The following is a 14,389-nucleotide window of genomic DNA, read 5'->3' as shown; positions in this document are numbered from 1 at the left end:
AAAAAATAAAAAATTTAAGAAAATAATGTTAAGTTAAAGAAGAAATAGTTGACTGAATGTGTTGACATCACTGCTGTTTGAAGAGACTCTAGGGGCAGGCACCTAAGTAGTACAGTTCCTTAAGCAGGAGACTCTTGGTTTTAGCTCAAGCTCTGATCTCTGGGTCCTGAGATTGAGCCCTACATGGGGCTCAGCACAGAATCCACTTGAGATTCTTTCTCTCCTCCTTCTCTGCCCCCCACTTGCACAGTCACATGCGACTTCTCTCTTTCATATAAATAAATAGAAAAATCTAAGTTAAGCAGCTGCCTTTTTGGTTCAGGTCACGATCTCAAGGTTCTGGGATCCAGCCCTGCATGCTTGCTTCTCCCTCTCCCTCTGCTCCTCCTGCTCATGTTCTCTCTCTCTCTCTCTGGCTCTCTCTAAAATAAGTAAATACAAATCTTAAAAGAGAGAGAGACTTAAAGAAAAAAGATTTTCTCTACCTCTCCTTCTGCCCCTCCCCCTGCTTTCCCTTCCCAAAATAAAAAATCTTTTTTTATAAAAAGAAAGAGACTCTAACTGTACAGTCAGAGGAACTTAGTGAAAGTAGAGTTACTGACACAGAAGAAGAAAGTGGTTGTGACAAAAAGGATGATGATGTCCAAGAGGAAGTGGTGTCTTCAAAACCTTTACACTAAAGGAAACTTTGAAGATATTTCTTTTTCTTTTCTTTTTTTTTTTTTTTAAAGATTTTGTTTATTTATTTGACAGAGAGAGGGATCACAAGTAGGCAGAGAGAGGAGGAAGCAGGCTCCCTTTTGAGCAGAGAGCCTGATGCAGGACTTGATCCTAGGACCCTGAAATCATGACCTGAGCCAAAGGCAGAGGCTTAACCCACTGAGCCACCCAGTCGCCCTTGAAGATACTTCTTGACATTGAAAGTGCAAATAGTAAAATGTTGGAAGGTGATCCAGATTTAGAAAGCAGTAGGACAATTTGCCTAATAGTAGAAGAGATGCATTGTTAGTATCCCAAGTTAAATGCTGAAGAAGGCAAGTGTTGTTTAAAAATGACTTTGGGGGGTACCTAGCCCATTTGGTTAGGCTTCTGCCTTTGGCTCAAGTCATGATCTCAGGGTCCTGGGGTTGGGCCCTGTGTTGGACTTCCTCCCTCTCTCAAAGTCTTTTTGGGAAAAAAACAAAACAAAACAAAAAAAACACAAAAAAACACAAAACTACTTTGGAATAGTTCTCTTACAAAGAAAAAAACACTAATTCTCGTTGTTAATAATGTTTTGAATTAAAATGTATTAAATAAATATTAATTGTACTATTTTCATTTACCTGGGTATTTATAATTAGTAGTAAAGGAGCTTTTAACATTTTGTCAAAAAATGTTAAAGATTATAGGATAATCATAATTTTCCCATATAGTACGATTACTTTGCAGTGTTACAGCTTGCGTGATCACTTTTGTGGATCTCTACTACTATGCAAAGTGAGGATTACTTATATTATCTCTGTTTTATAGTTGTCGGAAAGTGAGACCTGTTTAGTGGTGAAGCTACAGTTTCTATCTGTGTGACATCCAATTTTATGATCCTATTCTTTCCCGTAATACTGCTGCCCATACACACACATACATACATACATACACCTGGAAAAAAATTTTCTTTAATAGGGCCTTGACTTCTCCTACTGGTTGCAGACCAGATTCTTCAAAGAGCGGTCTTGTTTTGCCTGTTTCACCTCCTGCAGAGTTGCTCTTCCTCATTCTTCCTTGCCAGCTGCAGTGGTGTCCCTGGCTTTCCAGGATCATTTTAGTGTGCATCTGTCCCAGGTCCTTTGAGTTGGTGTTCCCTCTGTTTGGAGTGATTTTGTAAGATAGATTGTCCTGTTCTTCATTTTTTAAGACACTCCTCAAGTGGTGCCTTTTCAGTGAGGCTTGCCTTGATCCCCCTATTTTAAATGATACATTATATCCCCACTCTCCTTGTCCTTTCTGTCACTGCGGCGCCCTCTCACAAGTACTTCTGGTTTACCAGCTATGTAACTGACATGATTATGTTTCTCATCCCCCCCCCCCCCCGTTAGAATATAAGCTCTCTGGAGGCAGGGATTTTTGTCTGGTTAGTTAATTAATCTATTATTTTTAAAGAGTTTTTTTTAATTTTAAAGAGAAAGATAGCATCCACACATAGGGGGTAGGAGCAGAGGGAGAGGGACAAGCAGACTCGCGCTGAGTGAAGAGCTCTCTATGTGGGGCTCGATAAGGGCTCAACACCACAACCCTGTGATCACGACCTGAGCCGAAATCCAGAGTTGGACGCTCGATTGACTGAGCCACCCAGATACCCCTGGTTAGTTAATTTCTCTCCTAAGTGGTTAGAATGGTGCCCAGCTCCTAGAAGGTGTTCAGTAAACACTTGTTACAAGAAGGCATTAATTAATGCTCTTAAAGCTGGTTGTTGAACGGATGGATGCTCACGAAACACAATGAATCCCATTTCTCTGTCTTACCTAGTTTTAATTAATAATAATAATAATAATTTCTGCCAACCCTGTATTGTTTCCTAGTGCAAGGTAATGAATGATACATTTTAGATATCTTACGTGATTTGTCCCTCACAGCAAAATATTGTCTATACTTTGGAGAAGAGAAAACAGTGAGTGGAGTCCAGTCACATAGCTGATAGGTGGGAAAACCAAAACTTAGGCTTATCTCCAACTCTGAGGCCTGTGCTCTTTCAGGTCACTGCATTTGATACTCTTTATCTCTTTATTTATTGAGCCATAATTCACTTTCCATAATACTTATTCTTTTAAAGTGTACAGTTGAGTGGTTTTTAGTATATTTACAAGCTTGTGCAGCCATCACCTCTATGTAGTTCCAGAACATTTTCATTACTCCAGAGAGAACCCCCAAACCTATTAGCAGTTTGTCCTCTTTCTTTCTGCCCCATCCGCTGGCAACCACTAGCCTGGCTTCTGTCTCTGGATGTACTTATTATGGACATTACACCTAAATGGAATAATGCAATATGTGGCCTTTTGGGACTGACTTCTTTCACATGTCATATGCTTAGAAGATTCATTCATGTAGCGTATACTAATACTTTGTTCCTTTTTATGCTTACCTGTCTCATTGCACGGATATACCAATATACCACAGTTTCTCTTTCTTTCCTTCTTTCTTTCTTAGAGTTTTTATTTGTTGAGAGAATGAATGGCAGGCAGAGGGAGAAGGAGAAGCAGACTCCCCACTAAGCAGGGATCCTGATGTGGGGCTCTTTCCCAGTGACCCTGGACTGAGATGAAGGCAGCTGCTTTAACTGACTGAGGCACCTTGGCACCTCATATCACAGTTACTTAACTATTCATTAGTGGATGGATGGATGTTTTGGTTGTTCTCACATTTTAGCTATTATGAGGAGTGCTTTTGTGTGAGCGTTTAGTGTAAGTTTTTGTGTAGACATTTGTTTTCAATTGTTAAAGGAATATACCTTCAAGTGGAATTAAATTGTTAAAGGAATATACCTTCAAGTGGAATTATTAGATCATACTGTAAGTCTATATTTAACTTTTTGAGGTACTGCTAGACTGTTTTTCAAAGTAACTATCATTTTACATTCCTACCAACTTTCTCCACCAGCATTTATTATCTGTCTTTTTAATTTTAGGCGTTCTAGTAGATAATGTTTTGTTATGCCTTGCCTTTATGGCTAATGAGGCTGAACACAGAATGTCTGTGTAATGCCTTTCTTTGCCTATTTTAAATTAGATTTTCTTTTTATTTAGTCATTAGAGTTCTTTTTATATTGTGTCTACCAGATCCTTATTACATAGTGGTTTTTAGAAATTTTCTCCTGTTCTTTTGGTCTTTTCACTTTCTTGATAGTGTCCTTTGAAGCACAAAACTTCCAAATTTTGATGATGCTGTTTTATCTTTCTTTTGTTAATTGTCCTTTTGGTTTCATGGCTTAGAAACGATTGTCTAATCATAGGCCATATAGACTTACGTTAATGTTTTCTTCTGAGTGTTAATAATTTTACCTCTTAAATTTAGGTTTCGATCTGTTCTGAAAATATATGGTGTGAGGTAGAGTCCAAGTTCATTCTTTTGCATTTGAGTATCCATTGTTCCAGAACTGTTTGTTTGAAACAACAGTTTTTCCCCCATTGAATGTTCTTGGCAGCTTGTTGAAAATTAATTGACTGTATTTTTGGTTTCTAGATTCTGTTCCGTTAATCTGTATGTATGCATTTGATTTTTTTTTTTTTTTTTTTGGGTCTTGTCACCGTGTTTCTCTTAGTTTCTTTTGTCCAATAGTCTTTGTCCCCTACTCCTAATTCCACAGTCTCCCAGAACACTTTTTTTTTTTTAATCTTCATATGGTTGCTTTTGCCCTTTCCTCCATCTTACTACAATCCTAGCTTGAAACCTTTAAGTCACCTTTCATGCTTTCTTTTTCTTCACTCTTTTTTTTTTTTTTTAAAGATTTTATTTATTTATTTGACAGAGAGAGTGATCACAAGTAGGCAGAGAGGAGGTGGCAGGCTCCCCGCTGAGCAGAGAGCCTGATGTGGGGCTCGATCCCAGGACCCCGAGATCATGACCTGAGCCGAAGGCAGAGGCTTTAACCCACGGAGCCACCCAGGCGCCCCCTTTTTCCTCACTCTTTATAATCAGAGGTGGTTGTATCATTTGACCCCTCTTTTTATAATCTATTTCTGTTCTTTCCTGAGCTCTCACTGTGGCTTTCAGACTCATCTATGTGGTCAGATTTATTTTATTTTATTTTATTTATTAAAGATTTTATTTATCAGAGAGAGGTAGAGAGAGATCATGAGCAGGGGGGAGGGGTAGAGGTAGAAGCATACTCCCCACTGAGCAAGGAGCCCAATGTGGGACTCCATCCCAGGACCCTGGGATCATGACCTGAGCTGAAGGCAGACATTTAATTGACTGAGCCACTCAAGCTCCTGTTCAGATTTATTTTATGTGCTTTTGTTGGGTCAATCCTGTGTATGTATGACTTTCACTTCCTTCTTTCACTCAGGAATTCTTTGTACTCTGTCCATGGCTTTTCCGTGCCCATCTTCTGTTCTTTCTATACAGGTCCATCACTACCTACTTAGACTGGAGCACTGTGCCTCCAAATATGCCTTCTTTTTTATTTTTATTTTTTTAATTTTTTATGAACATATATTTTTATCCCCAGGGGTACAGGTCTGTGAATCGCCAGGTTTACACACTTCACAGCACTCACCAAAGCACATACCCTCCCCAGTGTCCATAACCCCACCCCCCTTCTCCTAATCCCCCTCCCCCCAGCAACCCTCAGTTTGTTTTGTGAGATTAAGGGTCACTTTTGGTTTGTCTCCCTCCCAATCCTATCTTGTTTCATTTATTCTTCTCCTACCCACCTAAGCCCCCATGTTGCATCACCACTTCCTCATATCAGGGAGATCATATGATAGTTGTCTTTTTCCGCTTGACTTATTTCGCTAAGCATGATACGCTGTAGTTCCATCCATGTTGTCGCAAATGGCAAGATTTCATTTCTTTTGATGGCTGCATAGTATTCCATTGTGTATATATACCACATCTTCTTTATCCATTCATCTCTTTTTTGTTTTTTTTTTTTTTTTTTTAAGATTTTATTTATTTATTTGACAGAGATCACAAGCAGGCAGAGAGGCATCACAAGCAGGCAGAGAGGCGGGCAGAGAGAGAGGAGGAAGCAGGCTCCCTGCTAAGAAGAGAGCCCGATGTGGGACTCGATCCCAGGACCCTGAGGTCATGACCTGAGCCGAAGGCAGCGGCTTAACCCACTGAGCCACCCAGGCGCCCCTATCCATTCATCTCTTGATGGACATCTAGGTTCTTTCCATAGTTTGTCTATTGTGGACATTGCTGCTATAAACATTCGGGTGCATGTGTCCCTTCGGATCACTACGTTTGTATCTTTAGGTAAAAATACCCAGTAGTGCAATTGCTGGGTCATAGGGCAGTTCTATTTTCAACATTTTGAGGAACCTCCATGCTGTTTTCCAGAGTGGTTGCACCAGCTTGCATTCCCACCAAGAGTGTAGGAGGGTTCCCCTTTCTCCACATCCTCGCCAGCATCTGTCATTTCCTGACTTGTTGATTTTAGCCTCCAAATATGCTTTCTTACTGTGTATCTCAACTTGATAAGTGGTTCTAACAGCATAACATTGGCATTACAAAACCTTGCTCTCTCATTTACTGTCAGGTAACTGTGATTAAGTTGGTTAACTTTCTAAGCTTTAGTTACCTCATTTGTAAGGAAGGGCCAGCACAACCTGCTTCCTAGGTGACTCATAGGATTAAATACATAGAGTGCCATAGAGTGGACATTTAATAAATTTTGGATGCTATTATGTTGCTGTTCCTTTTACTTGAGATGCTAACTCCCTTAATTTTTTTTTTAATATTATTTATTTATTTGACACAGAGAGAGATCACAAGTAGGCAGAGAGGCAGGTAGCTCTAGAGAGGGGGCAGCTCCCCCTGCTGAGCAAAGAGCCTGATGCTGGGCTCCATCCCAGGACCCTGAGATCTCAACTTGAGCCGAAGGCAGAGGCTTAACCCACTGAGCCACCCAGATGCCCCAACTCCCTTAATTCTAATGCCAAAGATTCTTCCTGTCCTTTCAGAGTAGAGTCACTTTCAGAGTACCATATTTCCCATAAAACTGTTGCTGGCATTTCACTTCTTCAGACCGTTTGTTAGTGCTTTCTGCTTTGAAACTCTGTGTACTTTTGTCTTTCATACAGCTCTTGTGTTAAAATGCCACATAATTTCTGTGTGATCACATTCTTCTTTTTCTGAATTATAAACCACTTGAAAACAGATAATCTTGTTCTTTGTATCCCCAGCAGTGGATTGGTTTTTGTCTGTACTAAGCTCTCAATACATAGGTGAAATTCTTTTTATTGGTTAAGGCCAATATCTCTTATTTAATATTAATATTTAATGTACATATTTTTTTCTGCAAGGCTTTTGAGACAAATTCTTCATGAGTAAATAGTTTTTACTATCCCATAGCCCCTTGTCCACAAGGCTGTTAGAATTTCTGATTGCATTGTAATACTCGCTGATTTGTGAGCCCTTTGAGTCCAGGCCCTTTGTCTTAATCAGCCTTTAATTGTTTGCTTGTCTGCCCCCCCCCCCAGACTTCCATGAGAAGATGGGCTGTTTCCTGTGTGCTCTATCATTGACACCTAGTTCAGACTTTGATATATAGTGGGTACGCAAATATTTGTTGAGTAAATAGATGAAAGAATGAGCTCATTTTAGTATCCTACAATAACGTCTTTTAAAATTTATTTATTTTAAAAATTCATTATTTTTAAAAGATATTTTTAAATTTATTTATTCGACAGAGAGAGGGGTCACAAGCAGAGAGGCAGGCAAAGAGAGAAGGGGAAGCGGGCTCCCCGCTGAGTAGAGAGTCTGATACAGGCCGATCCCAGGACCCTGAGATCATGACCTGAGTTGAAGGCAGAGGCTTAACCCACTGAGCCACCCAGGCGCCCCTGTATTGTATATGTTGTTAGTGTAGTTTTTAAAATTATGGATATAGGGCATCTGGGTGGATCAGTGGGTTAAGCCTCCACCTTCAGCTCAGGTCATGATCCCAGGGTCCTGGGATTGAACCCCATATTGGGCTCTCTGCTCAGCAGGGAGCCTCTTTCATCCTCTCTCTCTCTTCCTGCTTCTCTGCCTACTTGTGATTTCTGTCAAATAAATAAATAAAATCTTAAAAAAAATTATGGATATAATACCTCCTCATTATAGAAAATGTTTTTATAAGTGCAGAATAATGTTAAGAGTCAGATTATAACCTAGTGTAACTGTTACTTGCCTTTGGATTCCAGTCTTTTCTCTCCCTGTTTTTAAAAACACGTTACATACATGTTTTGTTTTCTTTATGCTTATCGTTTCATCATAAATGTTAACATTTTTTCATATATATGTTAATATTTATATAGTAGTCAATTGTAGGATATAACATAATTTACTTAACTAGGTGCATATTGTGCATTTGAGCTGTTGTCATTGTTTTACTCTGAGGAAAACGAATGAGTCATTGACTCAGCTTTGTCTTCATATGCCAGTAAGTCTCTCTTGAGGTGGTTAATGTAGTGTGGAGGTCTTCCATAACAGTTGCTGTGTTTCTGTATCATTCTGTGGATATGAAGGTAGATCACATTAGATCCATTTTTTTCCCCCACTGAAATCCCTCCCACACCTTAGGATACATGTAATGCTCCTTTGAGGAAAGGAGTGTATGGTTGTTTTTTTTGTTTTTTTTTTAATATTTTATTTGAGAGAGTACAAGTGGGGAGGAACAGAAGGAGAGAGAGCAGGAGAAGCAAACTCCCTGTTGAGCGGGGATCCCCAAGTGGGGCCTGATCTTGGGACCCTGAGATCATGACCTGAGCCGAAGGCAGAGACTTAACCAACTGAACCACCCAGGTGCCCCCCCGAAAAGGAGTGTTTTTCAGGCTCTTTATGTATAGCACCAAAATCACTTTCCAGATACTATGTTTTCATCAGCAGTACATGAGGGTGCTTTTTAAAGTGATTGCTGTAAAACAAACAAAAGCAAACAAAACAATAAAAATGAGAGCCCTTAAATTCTGTGCATGAACTATACAAGGTGTGAGTTATTATTTTTTTTAAACGTAGACCAGTTATTTGGTTCATTCCTGATGGGTTTGTTTTTTCATGCTGTAAAACAGGTGATTTGATGAAGACTGCTGCAGGAGAGTTTGCAGATGATCCCTGCTCTTCTGTGAAGCGTGGCAACATGGTTCGGGCAGCTCGAGCTTTGCTCTCTGCTGTTACCCGGCTGCTTATTTTGGCTGACATGGCAGATGTCTACAAATTACTTGTTCAGCTGAAAGTTGTAAGTACAGGCCTGTGTCTGTAATTTGTTCTTTCCATCACAGTGAGGCTCTGCTGCCCATAGTTAATTCAGCATTCCTTAGTTTGTTTTGGTTTTGAACTTGTTTTACCTAAGTGGAGCAGGAATGTTTTCTTTTAGTTTCCATTTTCCGCTCTTCTCGAATTGTACCTCAGACTGGCTGTGCTATGAGCCTGTGTAGTCTTGATTTTTAGTGAAGAACTTGTAGCAAAAGTACTGTTTTGACTCCTTCCCTCTGCAGTAGTGATTAAGCATTTCCTTTTACTGGAGTTCCAGAGTTGAGAAACCAAGATGTGTTAAATTCTATCATTTTAGGTAACAGTCAGTATAATCATCCCATGTAGTAGTTGCTCATATATTTGAGGGCCATGTAAACTGAAGAGAAAGTTTAGAGTGCTATCCGAGTAGCAGTTAAAAGGAATAAAATAGTATAGATCTTTTTTTTTTTTTAAGATTTTATTTATTTATTCGACAGAGAGAGACACAGAGAGAGAGGGAACACAATCAAGGGGAGAGGGAGAGGGAGAAGCAGGCTTCCCACCAAGCAGGGAGCCCAATGAGAGCCTTGATCCCAGGACCCTGAGATCATGACCTAAGCCGAAGGCAGAGCTTAACGACTGAGCCACCCAGGTGCCCAGTATAGATCTTTTTTACATACAGATTTGTTTTGTTTAGAATTTTTCTTATTTAGAGTTATGTTTTATATAGGTAGAAGAAGGTATCTTGAAACTGAGGAATGCTGGCACTGAACAAGATTTAGGAATACAGTATAAAGCCCTAAAACCTGAAGTGGATAAACTGAACATTATGGCAGCCAAAAGACAACAGGTACAGTCATGACTTGGGTGTATATTAAAATTGTTTATATTATGATCTAGTGGGAAAAATCAATTTTACTTACATTTTCTGAAGGTACCGATACCTCTCTCTGCCAGTATAGTTCTATTAAAACCTTTAATTTATGAAGTAAGTATCCTTTTAGTATTGTATTGTTAATAAACCTGTAATTAAGTTGCTTTCATGTTATGCTTCCATTTTAATTCTCATGAAAATCTTACTTTAAATACCTTAGCAGTTTGCAGTTGCGTCTGGAGCGGTAATAAGGTCTTTGTTATGTGCCTTCAAGGATTAACTTGATTTGGTGGTAGAGTTAATTTCAGATTTTTTTTTTTTTTTAAGATTTTTATTTATTTATTTGACCGACAGAGATCACAAGTAGGCAGAGAGGCAGGCAGAGAGAGAGGAGGAAGCAGGCTCCCTGCTGAAGAGAGAGCCCGATGCCATGCGGGGCTCGATCCCAGGACCCTGGGATCATGACCTGAGCTGAAGGCTGAGGCTTTAACTCACTGAGCCACTCAGGCGCCCCTCATTTCAGATTTTTAAAAAACCTTAAGCCCGTTGAAAATTAGCGGAATTACTTGATTATGAGAAACTAACCCCATTCTCTCCCCATATTTGGTCACTTTTTAAGTATTTCTTATCATCGTTAGTAGTTTCCATTGTGTTATGAATTTGTGTTGTGTGGCATGTGGATCATTGTTCTCATTTTCGGAATTTTGGGACTTAGAGTGCTTTGAATGTGGTTTGTGCTGTAAGGGAGACACACGTGTCACCATCCAGTTTCTTAAAACTTTGTAGTTCTGATCAAGCTTGTCCTTTTTCAAAAGCCCTGAAAAGATCAGTTCTTTTCTTGTTTGCGATACCTGTTAGGATATTTCATGCTACATTTCACAGAAAACCCAGCTCCAAAACTGCTTGAATGCTGGGGGATTTATTTTCTCACCAATTAGAAGTCCCAAATTAGATGTGATTTTTGAGGTGATTAAGGTTATAGATTATATGTCCTTAAGGATCCAGGGTTTTGATCTTTTCCAGCATTGCTGTGTTTTGTGTCCCCGGCACTGGACGGCTACAGAAGCTCTAGGCATGCTATTTGTACACATCACTATGTCCAGCAAGAAGAACAAAACTGTTTTCTTCCATATGTCTTTTTTTTTTTTAATAAGCAAATGTTCTAGAAGCCCCTAACAGATTTGCCCTAAATCTGAATTGTGTGACATACCCATTCTTCATTAATCATTAGTGAGAGTAAAGTAGTTATATGTCATGAAGAGTCATGAAGACCTCCCTTCTACTGAGATTAGGGGAGGTATCCTTCTTGAGGACAGGACACCCAACAAGAGTTCTGATAGGCATGGGGAAAATGGAGTCAGTACTGTAAATGTCCCATATAGGCTATCCTCAGCTTTGGAGTCTTCTTAGTACCTTTCATTTGGTTCTATTATACCAGTGTAAAACTTTACCCCACTGATTGAGAAGATATAAATAATGTACGTAAGGTATTTAATAAGGTTATTAAGCATATTTCAAGCTTAGGTTGTGATCAGACTGGATCTGCGCATATGAGATCCTGGTTTTACATATCCGTTATTTAATATTATGCATGATACTACACCTAGATTTGATGTGTTGTCTAAGTTATTTAGTTTCTGTGGGCTCATTATGTTTTTATCACTTATCCCCATGTTGGCCTATGTCTCCATCACATAAATCACAAGTAAGTTTTTTCTTTTTGCTGGGCCTGATCGGTTCTGAGTATTTGTTCAGTAGTATAATTCTGTAAATATGACATGCTTGCCCAATTATGTTCATAGTTTATTTTGCATAATGTTTATGATTTAAATTCTCATTTGAATATGTGAAATAAATGTTAGTTATATTTAAAAAATAAAGTTTGGTGAACAGTTTCACTGTCTTAAAACTTAGTCTAATCTTTGTTTATGAAAACTTACTATTTGAGGAAAGTAAGAATGTTTAGACTGACACCATATTGGCTATCTTTGCAAAGTAGTAGAGTAAGTAAATTGATGATATTCTTGAGATAGAACATAATGATAGACCAGACTTTTGTATCCTATGGAAAAAACTTACTCAAAAGTAATGGTACTTGTAAGATTGGTGAATCACAGACCTAGACCCCTGAAGGGGTCTTTTTTCTTTTTTTTTAAAGTAATGGTGCCTGACTTTTTAATTCTGTGCGCCGTGAATACATGAAGACTTCCTTGAACATAAATCCCCAATGTACTAAAACACAAAATGAAACAAAATCCAGTAAATTTTAAATATTTCTGAAATAAGATGTCATTAAAATCTTGAAGTTACTACTTACTGGATGGTCTTATATTTGCCCCTCCATATCTCATTTCACCCTAACTCATCTTGTTCTCTGCCCCAGGAACCCAACCTGTCTGGACTGCATCTAGGGCTCCTCTGCCCTCTAGGTCCTGTTTGGGTTTGGCCAGTGGAAACATCAGCAGATCAGAGGGGATAGAAGGGTGAGGCTGGGGATTTATTCCCCTGGCTCCCCATCCTGCTTAATGATTATGGTGGCTAAAAGTCAGAGCCCCTTTCAGGTGGTATTCTCCATACACCTTGCTGCCTGGTTTCTGGTAACTGCTGCCTCTCTGTCTCATCAGGCCAAAGTGCTGTATCAGCCTTGTGGTTTCCATGTACTTTCTCTGTACTTCTTATGTTTTTATTTTTTTAAAGATTTTATTTATGTATTTTGAGAGACAGCAAGAGGGGACATTAGCAGGGGAAGTGGGAAAGGGAGCAGGGAGCCTGCTGAGCAAGGAGCCAGCCCGACAAGGGTCTTGGTCTCAGGATCCTGGGATCATGACCTGATCTGAAGGCAGACGCTTAACCAACTGAGCCACCCAGGTGCCCCTCTTCATATCTTTTTAGCATAGTCCTTGAACCATGTTTGATTTACTCTTTTGTTTTTTGCTGGTGTCTTTTTTTTTTTTCTTCAAGATTTTATTTATTTGCCAGAGAGAGAGAGTACACACAAGCAGGCAGAGAGGCAGGCATAGGAAGCGAGAGAAGCAGGCTCCCCACCGAGCAAGGAGCCTGATGCGGTACTCAATCCCAAGACCCCAGGACCATGACCTGAGACGAAGGCAGCCGCTTAACCATCTGAACCACCCAGGCATCCCTCTGCTGGTGTCTTAATTGATGCATGTTTCCATTTTAAAGTTTATCTTGGGTTTGTAGCATGTCCTGGTCATTTATAGTGTTCCTTGGGACTAATTCTTAAACCTTTAGCCCTTACCTTCTGCAGTAGAATCCACTGAATAGGCTGGCTGTGGGCTCCTTTCTGACTCCTGATCATAAAATAGTCTTTTGTAGGACATGGGTCTAGGTGTGTATTCCTATAAACTAGTGATTTCCTTGGGAATTAAACAGCTATTTGATCCTAAGTTCCCAGCCTGGTGGAAACTTCATTCTCCCTTTTAGAATTGCCCACTGGTCTCCTTCGGTAACTGGCAACCTTTTTTCACAGTGTGTGTTTTCTGGCAGAATTCCTATACTGCTGTATGCTTAGCCCCCCTTGACTGTTTTCACCTTTAACTTTTTCTTCTTTTCTGAGGCATGGCAGTATTAATTTACCTTTTCGTTCAGGCTCTTAATCTTTGCAGATAGCCCCTAGTCCAGAAAAGGGGTATTTCCTCAAGAACAGTATTTGGGTGTGATGTATATACTGGCTTCATTAGCCTCCCTTGTATCATTTAATCAGCAACCACCCGTTGAGGAAATGCTAAGCCTCATAAGGTCTGCAGGCTCTTTGGAATTTATCTGTTTCTCCTTAAGGTTTTTCTGGTGCATGATATGGTGGTGGGGTGGTGAGGATGTTGCTGAAAATAATAATGATTAACTCTAAAAAGGTGTTTTGTATGTGCTAAACACTGTTATAAACCTTTTGTGAATACAAACTCATTTAATCTTTACAAAACAATATAAGGTAGATCTATAATTGATCAGATACTCATTTTTGTAGATGAAAGAACTGTAGTAGTACAGGAAGATTAAATAATTTGGTAAGGTCATTCATCTAATCAGGTGGAGCCAGGTTTTAAACCCAGGCCCCAGGGACAGGGATTTTGTCTGTTTAAATTTCTGTTATAATCCCTAGTGCCTAGAACATTGTCTGGTTGTGGTAGTGTTCCTTAAATATTTAATGAACAAGTGAATAGCCATTTGGCTATACTGTAGATCCATCCTGGAATGGGGTTCTAAGTTTGGTCCTAATCAGTTATTTTCTTGGGCTGGATTATAATTTGCTCACTAGGAGTGTTGGGTTTCCATGAGGCTGTACACTCTTCTTTGAGTGTAAGGGTAAAATTGATGGCAGAGGTAAGGATGGGCCGGTATTGACCCTACTTCTGGTAAGGAGGACTGCCTGTGCCTCCTGTGGTCAACACTGTTTCCTCAGTCTGCTTCAGATGGAACACTATGATGTTTATATTAGTCCACCCACCAGGTACATAGAGCTTGTTGAGATATTTGCCAAAAACCTAATGAACTCTGAGTTTCATGATTTCTCTCTCTCTCTCTCTCTCTCTCTCTCTATTTATTTATTTATTTATTTTAAAAAGATTTTTATTTATTTTT

At 39.5% G+C, this 14,389-nt stretch overlaps 1 protein-coding gene across 3 annotated transcripts in view; it reads left to right on the top strand.

Moving 5' to 3' along the window:
- CTNNA1 (catenin alpha 1) overlaps positions 1-14,389 on the top strand; it is a 182,597-nt gene that overhangs the window by 48,295 nt on the left and 119,913 nt on the right. For all 3 annotated transcript variants that reach the window (XM_013052450.2, XM_013052451.2, XM_013052452.2), the window contains exons 4-5: positions 8,754-8,920; positions 9,647-9,766. In XM_013052450.2, the coding sequence (XP_012907904.1) occupies positions 8,754-8,920; positions 9,647-9,766 (287 nt within the window). The remainder of the gene's footprint in view (positions 1-8,753; positions 8,921-9,646; positions 9,767-14,389) is intronic.

The sequence above is a fragment of the Mustela putorius genome, unplaced genomic scaffold, assembly GCF_011764305.1.
Source record: "Mustela putorius furo isolate JIRA1106 unplaced genomic scaffold, ASM1176430v1.1 tig00000145_pilon_pilon_pilon, whole genome shotgun sequence".
Lineage (NCBI taxonomy): Eukaryota > Metazoa > Chordata > Mammalia > Carnivora > Mustelidae > Mustela > Mustela putorius.
Note: the sequence above shows the minus strand (reverse complement) of the source record. Positions and strands in the feature narration are given on the sequence as shown.